Source organism: Somniosus microcephalus, chromosome 11 (genome assembly GCF_052327205.1).
Source record: "Somniosus microcephalus isolate GS21.2 chromosome 11, FLI_Smic_1.0, whole genome shotgun sequence".
In the NCBI taxonomy this organism is placed as follows: domain Eukaryota; kingdom Metazoa; phylum Chordata; class Chondrichthyes; order Squaliformes; family Somniosidae; genus Somniosus; species Somniosus microcephalus.
In genome coordinates, this window is record NC_140997.1 from 41,205,171 (window position 1) to 41,224,588 (window position 19,418).

Sequence of the window (19,418 nt, forward strand, 5' to 3'; positions counted from 1 at the left end):
CTGTGTACTGTAATGCTGGTAATGGCCACTCGGGCTATATAAGCCTGTATAGTGTCTTGTATCTGTTAGTTCACCTCCAGACTTTGTTCAGTAAACACCTGTGAAACCAACTCCTGCATTCCGTGTCTCCATTAACACACGGATACAACACCCACCACTTCCAAGCTCTGCGCAAAGCCCTGTGCAAGGTTGGTGCCAGACTCTTCCGTGCTCCTTGACATTGCATTCAGACTTTCTGGCAGGCCTACCAATGCACCAAGCATTTCATTATGCTCGTCTGTAGCCTGCCCCACCGAAGTCCTCATCTGAGTCCTCTGCAGCAGAACACGTGTGCGACCTCACCGTCTGGGGAACTGGCACCTGCGCTACCCTTCCCCCCTGCCCTGGCTGCAGCCCACCCGTGCCCGGAGTCTCCCCACGTGCAGATCTCTACTCTACACTACCCTCTAAACTCCATGCAGTGCCAGTATCTGAGCTGGCGGCTGCAACAGTCAGATTGAGTGATGGCATTTCTTCTTCTTCATCACTCTCCTCTCCCTTTTTTCTGCAATCACTGGCTGGGCAGGTTGGATTTCTTGGGTCTCTGAAATGAGAAAGGCAAAAGGGTAAGGTTGTGGTGAGGGGAGGGGGGAAAGTAAGAGCTGCATGCTTACACCATGTGTAGATTGTAAATCAGAAGAGCTTGTGGGATGAAGGGGAAGTGGGAAGTAAGAAGGAGGATAACGTATGTGGATACCAGCATCTTGTACTCTTACAGCCCCGCCGCTGGCCACTGGTTCAGCCATGGCCCTCCCAAGAATGGTCAGCATCATCTCCTCCATGGGGACGAGGTAATGCAGGCGAACCGGTTTGGTTCTGCTAGCGCCGGTTATGCGCCACCTTTTCCTGCAAGAGAAAGAGAAGTGTGTCAGTGATTGTGGTGCAATGTGTTTGGGTGATGTGCCAGTCATGGTTGAATAGCTGATAGCGTGTGCAAGCTGTGAGAGGTGGGTGTGCGGCTTGTAGCAGTGGTAAGATGGAGCATGTGAATGTGAGGTATAAGTCATAATTGATAGACATTGTTGGTAGGTGAGTGATGGAGGCATGGTGAATTAAGATGTGCAAACTGCCTTTAAGAAGTGCAGGCTAGCTTTAAGTGGTGCTAGCCTCGCACGAACTTGGGCCCCCTGCTGAGTGTTCAACTACTCAGCAGCGTGTTCAGCCTACCACAATCATGCAAATTGGAGCCTGATGGACAAGCTAATTTGCCACAGGCAACTACAGACCCATTAATCTTATTTTCATTCTATGTAAGTTAATGGAATCACATACTGACCTTCTTGCAATTAGGAAGCAACCGTGTCAATCTTCAGAATCTGAGCTTTTGAGTGGTTGAAAAATTGGCCTTAAATAACTGTTTACTGCCAATGAAATGGCATTTAAAATAAAGAGAAGTTGATCCTACCTCCAAAATGGAGAATGGGATCAGGAAGCCAGGGAATTAGGGTTGCGAAGGGGTGGAAAGTTTCCGGAAAATTTCCGGAAATTTTCCACGGGAAGTTTAGCTTGGGAATTTTGCCCAAAAAAGCACATGCTAGCATAATATTGTTTTTTTTTTGTATTTCTTTCATTTTTTTTCACAGGTCCTCTCTTAAAATTACTAACAGAGATGGAATCTTTATTATTAAGGAATTTCTTAATCAATATATGTTTATCTTCTTACTTGGCTTGTTTTAATAATTACAAGTTTTGTGTGTGACTGTGAACAAATGTGTCCTGATTGGTTGGATGAGTGGATGAGCGATTAGCTCCCTCTGTTGGTGATGTAGCATTGTGCGTGCACAGGACATGCTTCCATCACATGGAGCATCAGGAAAAATTTACTCACCCTGTTGCAATCGTGCTGATTGACTACAGTTCGACACAGAAACAAATGCCCTTTATTTTCCTGCATAGAACAATGCCACATTTACCGTCGGATGTGTGGAAGCATTTTACCCCAGGCATTAAAGATGGAAAGACTGTGTACATGTGCAAACACTGTACAAAGCCATATGTAAAGAATGCCACAAAGTTCCAGCAACATTTATCCAAATGCAACAACTTCACTCAAAGCTTACAGCAGTCAGCCCAGAGTTCCTCTGCTTCCATTCAAGTAGATAATGGTTCACATTCAGCATTAGGCTCCTTATCATCAGCAACTCCTGGCCAACTTGGAAGGTTCTTTGATACAATGGATAACCATAGCCAGAAGAATGCAGATGAGTGCCTTGCTCGAGCTGTATATGCGACAGGCTCACCCCTCATGCTCACAGCCAATGTGTACTGGAAGAGATTTTTCAATGTTATTCGCCCTGCATACTGTCCTCCCACCAGACATGCTTTGTCTACTTAGTTGCTGGAGGCTGAGTATAACAGAGTCCAAGGAAAGCTCAAAGAAATGATAGAGATGGCAGACTGTGTTGCAGTTATCTCAGATGGGTGGTCAAATGTACGAGGGGAGGGCATCATAAACCACATTGTCGTCACTCCTCTCCCAGTGTTCTTCAAGAGCACAGACACGAAGGACAACAGACACACAGGCACATACATTGCTGATGAGCTGAAAGCGGTCATCAACGATCTTGGATCACAAAAGGTCTTTGCAGTAGTTACTGACTATGCTACGATTATGAAGGCTGCTTTGGGCTCAAGTGGAGGAGGCCTACCCTCATATTACATCTATTGGGTGCGCAGCTCATGGGCTCAACCTGCTCCTCAAGGACATCATGGGTTTGAGAACCATGGAAACACTGTACAAGAGAGCCAAGCAAGTTGTTAAGTATGTCAGGGGAAAACAGGTAGTTGCAGCAACCTACAACTCCAAGCAAACGACAAAGAACAAGAACACCACACTGAAGCTGCCCAGCAACACTAGATGGGGTGGTGTTGTCATAATGTACAACAGCCTTCTGGAGGGTAAGGAGTCTCTGCAAGGAAGGGCAATATCCCAGTCTGATTTAAAAGAACAAATCAGCATTGCCCTACCCACATCACTGCTGCGCAAAGCAGAGGAGAAGGCAGTTGTTCAATTCATACAGACGTGTCAAGAATTTTGTGTCAAGCCAATTCATGCTGCAGCATACATGCTAGACCCAAAGCATGTTGGGAGACCAATACTTTCTGGAGAACAGATCAACAGCGCTTACAGTGTGATTTCTACCCTCTCATGCCACCTCAATCTGGACGTGGGCAAAGTTCTGGGAAGTCTGGCAAAGTTCTCTACCAAACAAGGTCTTTGGAATGGGGACGGGATATGGGAATCATGCAAGCATATCAGTGCACATACCTGGTGGAAGGGACTTTGTGCATCTGAGGCCCTGTCACCCATTGCATCGGTGATACTCCAAATCCCACCTTCATCAGCGGCCTCTGAACGAAACTGGTCACTTTTGGGAATACGCATACAAAGGTGCGCAACAGGCTGACTAACGAGAGTGGAGAAACTGGTGGCTATCCGGGCGAACCTACAACTTATTGAGCCAGATACAGAAGTGTCCACCACACAGCTAGACAGTGACACAGAGGAGGAAATGGACAAATCTGAGCCAGAGTCAGAGAATCAGGAGGAGCAATGATGAGTAGAAGACTCAGAAGACTCATGAGTAGAAGACTCAAAGGGACAAAATAAGGACAAATTACAGGCTAAATAAGCTGACGCTCTTTTTATTTTATTTTAGATGGGTCTTTTTTGTGGGGGTTCAATAAAGTTCAAAATTATAACCTAAATAAAGTTTTGAAAGCCTGTTTTTATTTGTATGGAACAGTATGTCTATTTTGATGACAAAGATAATATAAGGGTCAGAGACAAAAACCATCAAGTGTGCAAAAAAACTCAAAATTCCCATAAATTCCCCAAAATTCTCATGTAAAGTTTCCTCTTTTAAAAAATCCCGGAATTTTGCAACCCTACAGGGAATTAAAGGTAAGTTGAACCATTTTAAATCCAACTATTTTTCGTCCAGAAGGAAAATCACAATAAAGGGGACAAAATAACCATAATGAGCATTGAAAGGAGGAGGCGAATCCTTGTGTTTGAGTACTTTATAGCTGTTGGTGCCAGTCTTGGCTCAGTGGGTAGCACTCTTGCCGCGCGTCAGCAGGTTACGAGTTCAAGCCCCACATAGAGACTTGAGTGCATAATTTAGGCTGACAATTCAGTGCAGTATTGAGGGACTGCTGCCGTCTTTCGGATGAAATGTTAAACCGAGGCCTCGCTTTCCCTCTCAGAGGGACATAAAAGATCACATGGCACTATTTTGAAGACAAGCAGGATAGTTCTCCTGGCTTCCTGACCAACATTAATCCCTCAACATAATGCACTAAAAAAATTATCTGGTCATTTATCTTATTGCTGTTTGTGGGACCTTGCTGTGCACAAATTGGCTGCCACAGTTCCCTACGTAACAACAGTGACTACATTTCCAAAGTACTTAATTGGTTATAAAGTGCTTTGGGACATCCTAAGGCTCTGAAACGGCTATAGAAATGCAAGTTCGTTGTTTTTTTTCTTTTAAAAACAGGCTTTTAGGAGCAAGAGAGTTTTAAGGTCTAAATTACTAGTGTCTACAAGATGATAGCATAGAAAAATAGTTAGTTTATGTGACAGAAATGTCACTATAGTGCATTGTTTATGTACTACAGAGCAATAGTTTTGCAAATACATCCATTAATATGGATATTTCCCAATCTTGGATCACCCATAATTCATTTATAGTGAAGCGACTCGACTTGCCTCAGCCAGGCTTCAAGCTGTATGTTATAACACAATCACTCTTGTCCAAATTACGCAAACAAAAGGAAATTAAGAATGAGACAACGATTACATCAATTGAGAAATCTAATCAGTGAAACATGAATGGTAAAGTGTGGTTTCCAGAAATTGCTACTAAAGAAATTCCTGATAATAGTTCATTGGTACAGGGAAGCAGAAACTAAAGCCTACTTCAGGAAGAAAGTGAGTAAAATAAAGTAGCATTGTTTATCAGAATAATGATGTCTGTTCAAGTCCCACAATATACACTGTGCCGGTGTGATTTTGGACCCTATTCATGACAAATTTGTAAAACTCTTCCACATTCTTACAAAACACAAGCAAGGCTGCACACCTTGAAGGGTAAAACACTGGCCTTTAAACCAGGGAGCATGAGTTCAGGCCTCTTTGGGGCCTGAGAAATTTAACAAGGTTAATGGGGAAGTAGGAGGGAGATTAAAATGATCTGGCAGATCCTGAAACATGGGGCCAAGCAACAGAGTGATCTAGATGGGCTAAAAGTTTTTTTCACATTCATGATTTCTTTGTTATCTAATGTAATGGAAGCAGATTTTTGTATCCTTTAGAAATGCGTACAGGTGTAAGTGGTTCAATATTCATAAACATGTTTTAGTTGAAAACAGTGACAAAGGAAGACAGCAACAATATGTTCTCCTCCCCCTGCCACCAACACCAAAAAGAATACCAAGGCATAATTGAAGATCTCAATAATAATGAGAGAGAAGTCCTAGACAAGCTGAAAGAGTTTCAAACAAATAAATCCCAGGGTTAGATGACATTTATCCCAGAGTGTTGAAGGAGAGGAGATTTGTGAGACACTGATAATCATTATGACCATGTTAGTAGACACTGGAGAAGTACCAGAAGATTGGAAACAGGCAAATGTGGTGCCCATATTTTTTTTTGTGTGACAGACCAGCCACAGGCAACTACAGACCCATTAATTTAATTTTCATTCTACATAAGTTAATGGAATCAATTATCAGGAGTAAACCTGAGGATCAGCTACACAACAATTCCCGGCAGACTGGAAAACTGCTAATGTAACACCCTTATTTAAAAAGGGCAGTAGACAGAAGGCTGGAAACTATAGACCGGTTAGCCTAACATCTGTGGTAGGTAAAATTTTGGAGTCCATTATTAAGGAGACAGTAACAGGACATTTGGATAATCATAATTTAATAGGACAAAGTCAGCATGGTTTTATGAAGGGGAAGTCATGTTTGACAAATTTGCTGGAGTTCTTTGAGGAAGTAACATATAGGGTGGATAAAGGGGAACCAGTGGACGTAGTGTATTTAGACTTCCAAAAGGCATTTGACAAGGTGCCACACAAAAGATTATTGCTTAAGATAAAAAATCACGGGATTGGGGGTAATATTCTGGCATGGATAGAGGATTGGCTATCTAACAGAAGGCAGAGAGTTGGGATAAATGGTTCATTCTTAGACTGGCAATCAGTAACTAGTGGTGTTCCGCAGGGGTCAGTGCTGGGTCCCCAACTCTTTACAATCTATATTAACGATTTGGAGGAGGGGACCGAGTGTAACATATCAAAGTTTGCAGATGATACTAAGATGGGAGGGAAAGTAGTGAGTGAGGAGGACATAAAAAACCTGCAAGGGGACATAGACAGGCTAAGTAAGTGGGCAGAGATTTGGCAGATGGAATACAATACTGGAAAGTGTGAGGTTATGCACTTTGGCAGGAAAAATCGTAGAGCAAGTTATTATCTTAATGGCAAGAAACTGGAAAGTACTGAAGTACAAAGGGATCTGGGGGTCCTGGTGCACGAAACTCAAAAGGTTAGTATGCAGGTGCAGCAAGTGATTAAGAAGGCCAATGGAATGTTGGCTTTCATTGCTAGGGGGATAGAATATAAAAATAGGGAGGTATTGCTTCAGTTGTACAAGGTATTGGTGAGACCGCACCTGGAATACTGCGTACAGTTTTGGTGTCCATACTTAAGAAAGGACATACTTGCTCTCGAGTCAGTACAAAGAAGGTTCACTCGGTTAATCCCGGGGATGAGGGGATGGACATATGAGGAGAGGTTGAGTAGATTGGGACTCTACTCATTGGAGTTCAGAAGAATGAGAGGCGATCTTATTGAAACATATAAGATTGTGAAGGGGTTGGATCGGGTGGATGCGGGGAGGATGTTCCCGATGATGGGTGAAACTAGAACCAGGGGGCATAGTCTTAGAATAAGGGGCTGCTCTTTCAAAACTGAGATGAGGAGGAACTACTTCACTCAGAGGGTGGTAGGTCCATGGAATATGCTGCCCCAAAAAGCTGTAGAAGCTACATCATTACATAAATTTAAAACAGAAATAGACAGTTTCCTAGAAGTAAAGGGAATTAAGGGTTACGGGGAGCGGGCAGGAATTTGGACATGAGACTAGGTTCGGATCGGTCATGGCCCTGTGGGTAGCGGAGCGGGCCCAGGGGCCGTGTAGCCTGATCCTGCTCCTATTTCGTGTGTCTAATTCTGTTAGATTCAGGAGATGGTTCTATGATAGTGGATTGGCGGTTAGGATCAGATCAGCCATGATCTTATTGAATGGCGGAGCAGGCTCGAGGGGCCGATTGGCCTGCTCCTGCTCCTATTTCTTATGTTCTTATGTAACCTAGTCAAGAGCAGTCAGCATCAGAAGGGGAGCATCTTGCCAGCCCAGCTTCTTTGATTTACTTGAGGAAGTCACTCTTTGGATCTCTCTCCCTAAACCACTTTGCTTTGCTACTTCTTTTCTCTGCTCCAAGAACCTATCTTTTCAACCATATTTTCTGTCCTGCCATCTCTAACTTTTTCTATATCCTGCTTTGTGCTCTCCTTCTTCTACATGAGAAAATCCATATTGAAGCTTATTTGATTGTAACATTAATATATTCTAAGTAAAGTAGTTTTTAGCAAAGTATATGTTGTAGTGTTTATGGAAGTCAATACAGGATAAGCCCCAGTGTGTATCAATCACTTCTATTGCACTGATATCTTCAGTCACTCAACTGATCACACAGATTACCTTGAAATACACAGGGAGAAGTCACTTAATTCAGTGGTTTTGTTATTTGTGCAAGATGTTAATTTAGCTGAGCAGGACATCTTATTACATTTTTCAATCAAGCAGCTATCCAATAAAACCTACTAGATAGGTTTACACTCAAGTTTCTGCTCTAGTTCATTATTTTAAAAGGTGAAGCAGTTTGGAATTAACATTTATCAGTGAAGGCAAATCAATAAAGACTTAGCAACAGTGACTTTTTATTTTAAAAGACAACAAATAGTCTAAAAGACAAAATAGTAATTGTTCTGAAAGCTGCCCCATTTCTGGGCAAAATAACTTACCTTTGCAAAAAATCCTGCTGTTGAATCAAATTAGCTTGAGGTATTTTTTTTTTTTAAAACCACAGCTGGTAAATTGAATTGAAAACAATTGCTTTATAATTTCTGTGTTATAAATCATGGTCTCACGGCATCTCATGCAATTAGCACCAGGAACCATTGTTTTTGAAAGCTCAGTACAGATATCCAAGATCGATTCTGTAATCTCTCTCAACAAGGACTGTACGGATATGCTGGAATCTCATGTTTATATTTTGTGATTTAACCCGTGCTCCAAAATGTGGTCATTATAGCACTTTACGCACCCAGTGTCACCATCAAGCACTCTCTGGCCAGTTATAGTACGAACAGTAGTAGAGTAAAGCTTCCTTCACTTTACTCCAATGTCTGAAGAACATCCTCTTGTACATCAGTGCTTTTTTTTGCATTCTCAGGATGTGGGCGTTACTGGCAAAACTGGCATTTATTGCCCATCCCTAGTTACCCTTGAGAAGGTGGTGGTGGGCCTTCCTGAAACACTGCAGTCCATGTGGTTAAGGTGCTTCAACAATGCTGTTTGGTAAGGAGTGCCAGGATTTTGACCTAGCAGCAATGAATGAATGGCGGTATACGTCCAAGCTACGATGGTGTGAGACTTGGAGGTGATGGGTGTTCCCATGCACCTGCTGCCCTTGTCCTTCTAGATGATGGAGATCGTGGGTTTGGGAGATATTGTCAAAGAAGCCTTGGCGAGTTGCTGCAGCGTATCCTGTAGATAGTATACACTGCAGCCACGGTACACCGGTGCTGCAGGAAATGGATGTTTATGTCCGTGGATGGGGTCCTGTATGGTGTTGATCTTTTTTGAGTGTTGTTGGACCTGCACCTATGCAGGCATTTGGAGAATATTTCATCAAACACTTGATGTGCTGTGGGGAGTCGGAAGGTAATCCGCAGAATACCCAGCCTCTGACCTACTCCAGTAGCCAGGGCATTTATGTGGCTGGTCCAGTTAGGCTTCTAGTCAATGGTGAGCCCCCAGGACTTGGTGATGGTAATGTAACTGACTGTCAAAGGGCAGGTGGTTATGTTCTCTCTTGTTGGAGATGGTCATTGCCTGACACATGTGTGGCACGAATGTAACTTGCCACTTATCAGTCCAAGCCTGGATGTTGTCCAGGTCTTGCTGCATGCCGACATGGACTGCTTCATTATCTCCTTGAAAGTTTTACGAGCAAGCCAATTTATGATGAATTCCAGGCAGTTAGTTTTGTGGGCTGACATGTACCAGGAAGTGAGTTGAGAGAGTAGGAGGTCAGTCTCACAGAAGAAATTAGTTTGGAGAAGGTGGGGCAGTTGCACATCATTTAGGGTCCTTACAGCCAGCAGAACGAGTAGACTTTCAACCCATCAGTCTGGTCACAATTCAAACCAAGGTCTCAGATGGGAAAGAACAGTGCAATAAGCCACTGTACCAGCCAGACCCATGGAAAGTTCTTCTTCCATGGAAAGAGTGCTGTTCACAATGAAAAAGTTTTCTGGCCGTTTTGACCCTTGACAAATTTTTAGGCTTTGTAATAATCTTAGCAAAATGTAAAAACCGTGTAAGAAATGCAGCTTTAAAAGTTCTGCCCCAGTTCATCCTTCCTCTGCAACATGATGTTAATTATTTCTGCATCAACTGCCAAGACTTCAGCCAGGCATGAAAACAATGTAACAAACTCTCAGTATGCCTGTCAAGGAAGATTTTTCACACAGTACACCTGATGCTAATCTACACCATTATCAATGTCTGTACTTCAACTAGGCTTTGCAGTATTTAGAGAAAGGGAGATTAACCCTGGCTATTTTCCCTTAATGTCAACATTTTGTTTAACCTTCAATGCTTCACAATCCAAGCATATAATCTAAAACCACATATTATGTTGTTACTTTCCGACACAAATCTGCATTTTTCCCTCAAAAAGTAATAATTAAACATCTCTCAATTGATATTTCGGGCCACTTAGAAGTGCCAAAATCAAAATGACTTTCAAACTGTCACATTAAAAAAACGAAGTCACATTAAAAAAACAAAGTGACAAAATTATTGAAGAGAAGCTCACAATTTATGTTCTTATTGCACAGAATTCTATTTCCCTCGGAAAAGTGCAGCTTTATACGCATGCTAAATTTGAGGGCTGAGAAAGTAATAGCAACATAACAGTAGACTTATAAATCACATTACTATAACATAACATACCTGTGGCAAAGCCTGCACAACTGTATCAAGTAAAGCCCTCATTCCAGTAGCCATCTTGAGCAGTTTCAGCACTAGAGATGCAGGAAATTAACAAGATACACTTAATATAAGTAATTCTTAAAAATAAAGTATTGCACAAAGTATATAGAGAAAAAAGTTATGTGTTAACACGACTTGGATATCTGTTTAAAAATATCAATGAGACAATAGGATACATTTTTCTCTGTACTGCCTGGGTGGAAAGTATCTCCTGGGCAGAGCCCAGAGATGAAAATAAGGCAGAAAGGATGCGCGGCCATTATAGAGCCCACTTGACTTTCCTTCCACTTAAATTGGTTGGGCTCTGATATGGACATAGAAGCCTCCTCGCCCAATGTTCCTCTCTGCCAGGGCGATACTTTCTACCCAGGCAGTACTGATGAAAATCTACCCCAATGTCTTAAACATGTTCTCTCTTTTTCACCTCTTTGGAATTTAAACTAATCAGAATGGGGATGTCAGTATAAAGGACACACAATTCTTCCAACATACTTAGACCTACGACCAGTGTCAAGGACTCCCAGGTGAGGTACACATTTCTTATTTGCAGGATAAATCTCCCACTGATCCAAAAAATGGCACAGCATTAAAAGAACACAACTATTGCACCAATGTGACACTTCTATTTCCAGCCAAGGTCACCTATCCTTGCAGCCTTATTGAATAGGACTGTCAGCTGTGGCTCAGTTGGTAGCACCCTCGCCTCTGAATCAGAAGGTTGTGGGTTCATAGCCTCACTCCAGAGACTTGAGCACAAAAATCTAGGCTTACACTCCAGTGCAGCACTGAGGCAGTGCTGCACTGTTGGAGGTGCTGTCTTTCGGATGAGACGTTAAACTAAGGCCCCGTCTGCCCTCTCAGGTGGACGTAAAAGATCCCATGGCATGATTTCAAAGAAGACGGGGCGTTTTCCCCGGTGTTCTGGCCAATATTTATCCCTCAATCAACATCAGTAAAACAGATTACCTGGTCATTATCATATTGCTGTTTGTGGGAGCCTGCTGTGCGCAAATTGGCTGCCGTGTTTCCTACATTACAACACTTCAAAAAGTACTTAAAGTGCTTTGGGACGTCTGGTGGTTGTGAAAGATGCTATATAAATGCAAGTCTTTCTTTTTTCTAAATTATATGCAGCATCTTGGCCCAGAATTTGCGGGTCCTGGTGATGGCAAACTGGCAGTGTTCGCCGTCATTTCGCCAGTGAAACTGGCTGCAACTTCAGGGTTCAGCGCATGCGCAGCCTAATGCGAAAATCCTGAAGTTGCGGTCTGTCATTCACTGCTCCTCCACAGGCTGTGCTGTGCATCCCCCACCCCCCCGCACCCCTACCCCCCACACACAGAGCCAGCAATCAGTGTAATCTCTCAAATCATGTGAAACTGACAAAAACTTCGGCTCTTCCGTAGCAATTACGCTGTTAAGTACCCCAATAAAAGTTAGATCCCTTTGGATTAGGTGTAACTGGGGTTTTAACAGACTTTTGACTGCTAAACAAAGGTAATGCCCCTGAAAAATTAATTTTAATTTTGTGCAGTGTCAAATTTATCCATTTTAATAAAAATTAAAATTTTTAAGAAACTTTTTTAAAAGTTTGTTCATCTTTATTTTAGGTCCGCCTTTTCCCCATGTGAGAATCCCAATCTTGGTTTTGCTCTCTCTACCATTTTTTGGGGGGGAAATTTGGTTGCTTTTTGGGGGTGCAAAGCAACTAGTGCCCGGGCGCAGCACCGCTAACGCCTCCCGCGAAATTCAGTGGGGGGGAGTTAGTGGTGGTAGTAGCCGGTAGCGCCCTGCGCTTCCGGCGATGACATCATCACCGAGTGCAGCACCCCGGCCGCAAACTTGGCTCGCGCCCTCTGACCTACCACTGGACGCTATGTCCGACAGAATCAGGGTGGCATTTTTGCGGCCGGGGCGGTGATAATTAATGCCGGGCGGCCATCTTTTTTGGGGCCGCCTGCCACCACCTGCCCCCTCTGGCTTCCTCCTGTGGGGTGCTGGCCTCAATCCATCAGCCCGACACTCCTCTTCAGTGCCGGGCTCTTTTGCCGGCACCCCGCTCCCTGGTGGCCCAGCATGGCCCTGGTGCGCGCAGCGCTAGGCCCCTCCCCTTTAATCAGGGGAGGGAGGCCTGCAGTATCACGGCACTACGTGTCGGCATGCATGGCACTGCTGCCCGTAGTGCCGCGATATTCAATGGGAGCGCCCCAAGAGGGAGGGGGAGTGCCTCCTGCTTGGGGCGCTACCATTGAATTTCGGGTGCGGGGGTGCTAACTTTTTCGGGGCGCAAGCCAATTTTCCCACCGTAGAATTTTAAGAGCTTAACCACTTCCGGGTTCACTGTCGGTGAGAATTCTGCGTTTTGATTGGCTGCTTAGACAGCTTGTTGACATCATAGCAGCTCGGAATGTGGGATTCCCACTATACTACGATGATTTGAAGTACACGTCGGAAAACCTGAACTTCTTGACACAGAGATCGTGAAGCTTACTTCGGGGCCAGCGGCGAACACCTTTGCTTTGCCACGGACCGCAAATTCTGGGTCCTTATGTTTCCAATAGGAAGTGGGTTGACACTGCCCAAACCTAATTTAATTAGGCACCTTGCATGCTGAAGAAAAGATTTTCATCCCATTAATCTGAGATTGATTTCATCATAAAGGTTAAGGGACACTTCATTTTAATTAACAACCTATTGTTCAAAATTTCACTACTTTTACAGGTATATGACTAACTTCTCCATCGGACCTTCGAATTCCTCATAGTCGGGAAGCAGGTGGTCGAAAGGTGAAAGGATTTTGTATGACTTTTGTACACAGAATAAATGAAACATTACCGGTGGATGAGCCCTTGACGCTGTTCACAGTAAGCATGTGGTTTCTCTATTACCTCCCTCTATTGTCTTTGTGCTGTTTCTTTGTCTGTTTCTCTTCTCTTCTGCTTTTGTCTCTTTCTTTTCTCTTCTGGTCATCCCTGTGTTTATCTTCTTTTGATCTTCTGTCTCTGTGCTTGTCTGCATTTTTCACTCTCTCTTTTATTGAATCCTTTTGGGTGAGAGGTGGCGTGGCGGGCTGGGAGCTGTGGGTGCAGGTCACATTTTCTGTGTGGTGGGTGCAGGGAAAATGTGGATTGCAGTCTTCCACAAGTTCCTTCCCATCCTCTCCCCATCATCTGTCTTGGTTGCTCTCTTACCCTTTCTCACTAATGTACAATCTCCCCCTCACTGACACTGCATCAATGCCATCTTCCTCTGTACTAACTCCTCATGGCTTTTACTGACATCTCCCACTTGCTGATCTGTTGCTACTATTTTCAGTTACCCTGTATTTCCTCCCCTATCGTGTACGATTCTTTTGCTGCACATCTCCCCCCATCAGTTTGGAGTGGGACTGGGAGGGGGTGTGGCAGAGGCAGGAGCGAGTGAGGTAGAGTTGGAAAGAAGGTGACCTATGCATTTTAAATTCTGGAGCAGGACAAAGCCGGGACTGGGACCAGGTTTAAACAGCCCAGGTTTTTTAAGTTTTGGAGTGGGGCAGAGCCAGGAGCGAGTGCAACCGAGCTGTGAGTGGGGCCTAAATGGCCAGGAAGAAGGGCAGAGCCAGGAATGGTGACTAAACAGCTCCGATATTTTAAATGTTGGAATGGTACTAGAGAGAGTGGGATGGGAAATAGAACAGGCAGGGAGGCATTTGATTTCTATTGGTGTCCTGACGTGCTTGTTTGACAGAGGTGCAAGAGCACCACCTTGTGTCAGGAGGCCTTCAATTACAGCTTGACAAGCAAATGTTGACATATGTTTATTATTATAAATGTTGACACAAAAGCGTGACTCAAAAGTCACGACACAGGAAGTAAAGGTAATGTGTCAAGGAAGTGTACGTCATACACAAATTTAATACATTATATAGATATAGGTTCCATTGCATTACTGTCTTTATTTCATCTGTGAAAAACTAATAAACTACCCATGCCTACAGCTGAAATAAAAGTGCACCAGCCTCCTGGGCCACTCTCATTAATTTCCCACCTCTCCCTTTGTCACTTAAAGTAAATTGAGCGTAAGGTGTGCATTGCCAACTGCCACTGGTACAAACAGCTACTGCCAACACAAGTCAGAACTAAAACCTGATGGAAACCGTATACAATTAACCATATCAATTACAGCAAATAACAGCACCAGGGAGTGATGCTGAGACTGCCATGTAATCCCGACGCTCAGATAACGTTAGAAATGTCATTTCAGCTTCTTCATCGGGTTACTCGTAATTACTCCCAGCCATCCATTATTCTTTATGCGGTGTGCTATTGCTGATATAATGTGTGATCCGTAAAGTACAAATAGAAAATAGATGAATACATTTAATTACAGTTTAATTAAAGTTTGCCATAGCTTTTTAAAAAAGGTTCTAGCATAATCAAGAGAATTTTAAAAGTTATGCTAATAAGGGATAATGCTACCTCTTGCAATTCGTAGCACTCTCATAATGCGAATGATAGTAGGGTTAATAGGGAGTGAGGCATTAATTTCAATTTCTTCCAAGGTTATTCCCATTATTGAGAGAAGCACAATAGCCAGATCCAGTTGATTCCACCTGAAAAAGAGTAATTATCAAACTGCATTTGTATATTCCAAGAACACTGTAATTAGTGAGAGTGATAGTCAACATACACCACAAGAGTCATGGGCAATTTTATCATGGGAGACATCACCTGCAAGTGATCCAAAAATGTGTTTCAACTTAATTTATGCCATGTATTTAGACACAAATGAAAAAAGTTCTTGTCGCACATTTTTCTATGAACATAGCACCCCTTTAAGCCTTTCACCAACCAGAAATATATTTAGGCTTCAACAAAATGCTCACCAGATGGTATCTGTTTGCTAACTTCATTTTTTAGATTAAGAAATAACATCACGCCTGTTCGACATTCAGTAAGTGAAATCCACATCGACCAGATGCAACTCACCAGGGTCTTTCGCTTCCAAAATGACTATTTGTAATTAACAAGGGGGGAAAATATCAACATTCAAAGCACAAGTACAATTTAGTTCCATGCTGTGAGCTTTTGGGTTACCACAAGCAGTGAGGGAAAGGATTGATTTGTAAAATTTAAAGGGATTTGCAGGGAGCTAGCCTGAACAACCATTAGGTCAGAATATTCGCAGTTTCTAAGTTTTGGGTTTGGACCAGAGAATTGGATGTAAATGCACAACGCTTTATTTTTGTTTCTCATAATGTATTAGTGACAACTATGAGCGGTATATTTGCAAGAAAGCCTTTAGGGGCTAAATGGCTGCTGACAGTGTCATTTTTGGCAGCAGCTTTTATGAAAAATTAACACATTAAAATTAGGCCCATGCTGGGCGACAAAGTAGTACTGTACCACTCCTTTCTGTGTGTCCCTAATCTACATTGGAAACTTCACATGTAATATCCACCAATGGAGAGTCTCTCCCTCATGAAATCAAAGTTAGTAAACTTGAAAGATTACTTTATCAAATATAATGAAGCAAAAAAAAGGTTCAATAATATGCTGCGTTTATACATTTGTGAGCATCACAAGCACACAACATTAAATCCTACACTACCGTTTATTAAACCAAACTGAAGGTAGCTATATGTTTCAATTATGATCAGTTTTAATTATGTTTTTTAAACCAAAGGTACATCTGCAATGCTCACTTTTGGCATATTTCAGTAGAAAATCCATTTCAACAGAAACTTTAAAGCTTACAACGGCGATTGTCATATTTCTACACTACGCTTGCTGAGATGAGACTCGATTCCAGAATTGTGGTTCTGACACTGTTACAGGGGAACATATCAATAAAATCTATTTCTTTGGAATGTAGATTCTACATATCAGATAACTGAAGTTTTAGTGATTTTAGCAATAGCATCTAGCTCTGTCAATTGAAATAAACAACACAAGCTTTCAGAATCTGGAGGCTCTCTTCTCTGGATGATACAAGTACCTAATTTACAGCATAGTTATCCATCAAGCAAAAGGGACTACAGTTCTCACAGATAAGCTACCTACCTATCCTATGTTAAACCAATTCACTCTTGGTTGGGATGGTGTTCTTAAAATAGTGCCCATTGCTTTTGCTACTCATTCTCCCAAAATTTTATAGTACTGTACTTAAATTCTTGTATACTTAGGCATCAGCACAGGATTGGATATGCAGTATGGCAGGCTAAGTAAATGTTTCATCATGTGAAAGTTTAGAGTTGCACTATCAAAAATTAACAGGTTATAGGCTACGTCATAATCCTTCATGTGTTGTACACCTTAGTGTATTAACCCATCATATAGGGTAATGCAGTGGAGTATGCATGCATTTCAGTGAAAGACTTCAAGAACTAATCTGTGATACAATAAACACCACCATGAGCTTTCTGCTGAACTCTTATATAACTTTAAAATAACAACAGAAAATGCTGGAAATACTCAGCAGGCCAAGCAGCATCCGTGGAGAGAGAAACAGAGTTAACGTTTCAGGTCTGGGACCCTTCATCAGAACTGGAAAAAGCTGGAGATGTAACAGATATTAAGCAGGTGCAGAGCCAGGGCGGGGGGGGGGGGGGGGTGGTTAGGAGGGGAGGAAGAAATAGAAAGAATATCCTGTACTTTTGTAAGAGGCAGGAAAGATAAAATGTTGCAAATGGGAATGGCAAAAATCATACTGCATGAAAAATGGGGGCAGGGATAATTATCTGAAATTGTTGAACTCAATGCTGCTCACGATGTGGTCTCCTCTACATTGGGGAGACCAAACGCAGATTGGGCGACCGCTTTGCGGAACACCTCCGTTCAGTCCGTACGGGTGACCCTGAGCTTCCGGTCGCCTGTCACTTTAATTCACCGCTTCACTCCCACTCTGATCTCTCTGTCCTCGGGCTATTGCATTGTTCCAATGAAGCTCAATGTAAGCTCGAGGAACAGCACCTCATCTTTCGATTGGGCACTTTGCAGCCTGCCGGACTCAACATTGAGTTCAACAATTTCAGATAATTATCCCTGCCCCCATTTTTCATGCAGTATGATTTTTGCCATTCCCATTTGCAACATTTTATCTTTCCTGCCTCTTACAAAAGTACAGGATGTTCTTTCTATTTCTTCCTCCCCTCCTAACGCCCCCCCCTCCGCCCCCGGCTCTGCACCTGCTTAATCTGCCAGAAATTCCAGGCCAGAAGCGTGAGTACGGTCGGGTTACTCACGCATCTGGCCGTTGGAAATGCCGGCGTTCAGCAGGAACAGCGCATGCGGGGAACGCCGGCATTTCCAGACCCGAGGTCTATTCACAGCGCGTGCGACTGCACAGGCAGCGCTTGCGCAGTGAACTTTGTAGATTTCACTGATGGATTCAGTGAGGGTAAGTCCCTAGAACTTACACGTGAAAAAAGCAAGTGTAAAGTTGTTCATTGGCTGGGGAAGGAGATATATTTTATGGAGGAGCTTATGAAATGCAATATTTAGGTTTGGGAAAGGGAGGGAAGTTATTTTAAGAAATTTTAAGTAAGTTTTAAACTTTAATTTTTTTTTTTTTTTTAAACGGGTTTTCAGAACGGTAGGTAGAAGGAGCAATTGTGGCTGTGTGAATGGAATGTGAGAATGAGTTATGTATGTATGTCCACATATATTCCTTTACGTATATGTATGTATGTTTTATATTCCTTTACTAATGTGTATGAATGTATATTTTTAATTATGATTTTCCAATAAGTTACTTTCTCTGAAAGTCATAATTAAATAATACATTCATACACATAAGTAAAGCAATATATACATAACACGCAAAGGAATATATACAGACATACATACTTTCAGAAGCTCCACGATAAGAAATATCTTCCTCCGCAGCCTCTGGAGCAACTGTACCCATGCTTTTTTCATGTGTAAGTTGTAATGACTTGACCTCACTGAAAGCATTAATGAAAGCGGCGAATTATACTGCGCACGCGCTGCCTGTGCAGTCGCACGCGTTCTGCCTCTGAACCCCTTCGTTCAGAGGACAGGAAATGCCGGTTTTCCCCACATGCACTGTGCATGCTGAAAACCGGCATTTCATCCGGCCAGATGCGTAAGTATCCCGACCGTACTAGCGCATTTGGAAGGGAATTACTGGGCCAACATTTTACATGTCAATAAAATAAAAAATTTAACAATTGCACGACTTGCCCCCTCGCATCTGCGACTGAGGGTCCAAGGAGGTGCATTGCGCAAGAGGTCATCATCGTACGTATCCTCACACTGTTCCCTTTGGGGAACTGTATGAAGTGGTGGAAGGATTTATGACCGTGATTAACGCTCATTCCGTGACCGTAACCATCTTTGAACCAGCCATTAGGGTGGTTAGTCCTATGGCAGGAGGGTTTTACGGGCTCCCACAACCCATCTGAGGGGGGGGGGGGGGGGCCACCAACACCCACGGACGCAAGTATCCCGCTGGATGTCCACCCAGAATTTAAAGTTGGAGCTCCGACTCCACTTGCCGGGACTGTCTGGAGTGGGGTTCAAAACCCTACTCCTTCTGGCCCAGCGGCGGGGATGCTTACTGCTACGCAAAAGGCCCACTCCGCACAAAAGGTGACACCCATACGTTTCCTGCGCCTTTTCCCTCCCCGTGACTGGAGCCCTATGCTGCCATTTCACGTTGCTAATTGGATTGGGCCTTTGTCATAGCGGTAGGATCCCCGCCGCTGGGCCAGATCAGGGTAGGGTTTCGAACCCCGCTCCAGACAGTCCCGGCAAGTGGAGTCGGAGCTCCGGCTCTAAGTTCTGGGTTGACATTCAGTGGGATATTTGCGTCCGTGGGTGTGGGTGGCCCCCCCTCCTTGTATAGCTTGTGGGAGCCCGTAAAACCCTCCCGCCATAGGACTAACCGCCCTAATGGCTGGTTCAAAGATGGTTACGGTCACGGAATGAGCGTTAATCATGGCCATAAATCCTTCCACCACTTCATACAGTTCCCCAAAGGGAACAGTGTGAAGACACGTATGACGACGACATTGCTAAATA

The 19,418-nt window shown here is 43.3% G+C and overlaps 1 protein-coding gene across 1 annotated transcript in view; it reads right to left on the bottom strand.

The window, feature by feature from the left end:
* Window positions 1-19,418, bottom strand: part of cacna1ha (calcium channel, voltage-dependent, T type, alpha 1H subunit a) — a 362,311-nt gene that overhangs the window by 36,668 nt on the left and 306,225 nt on the right. The window contains exons 26-27 of the mRNA XM_086000548.1: window positions 14,853-14,986; window positions 10,357-10,427 (exon numbers count right to left, since the gene is read on the bottom strand). Of these exons, the coding sequence (XP_085856674.1) occupies window positions 10,357-10,427; window positions 14,853-14,986 (205 nt within the window). The remainder of the gene's footprint in view (window positions 1-10,356; window positions 10,428-14,852; window positions 14,987-19,418) is intronic.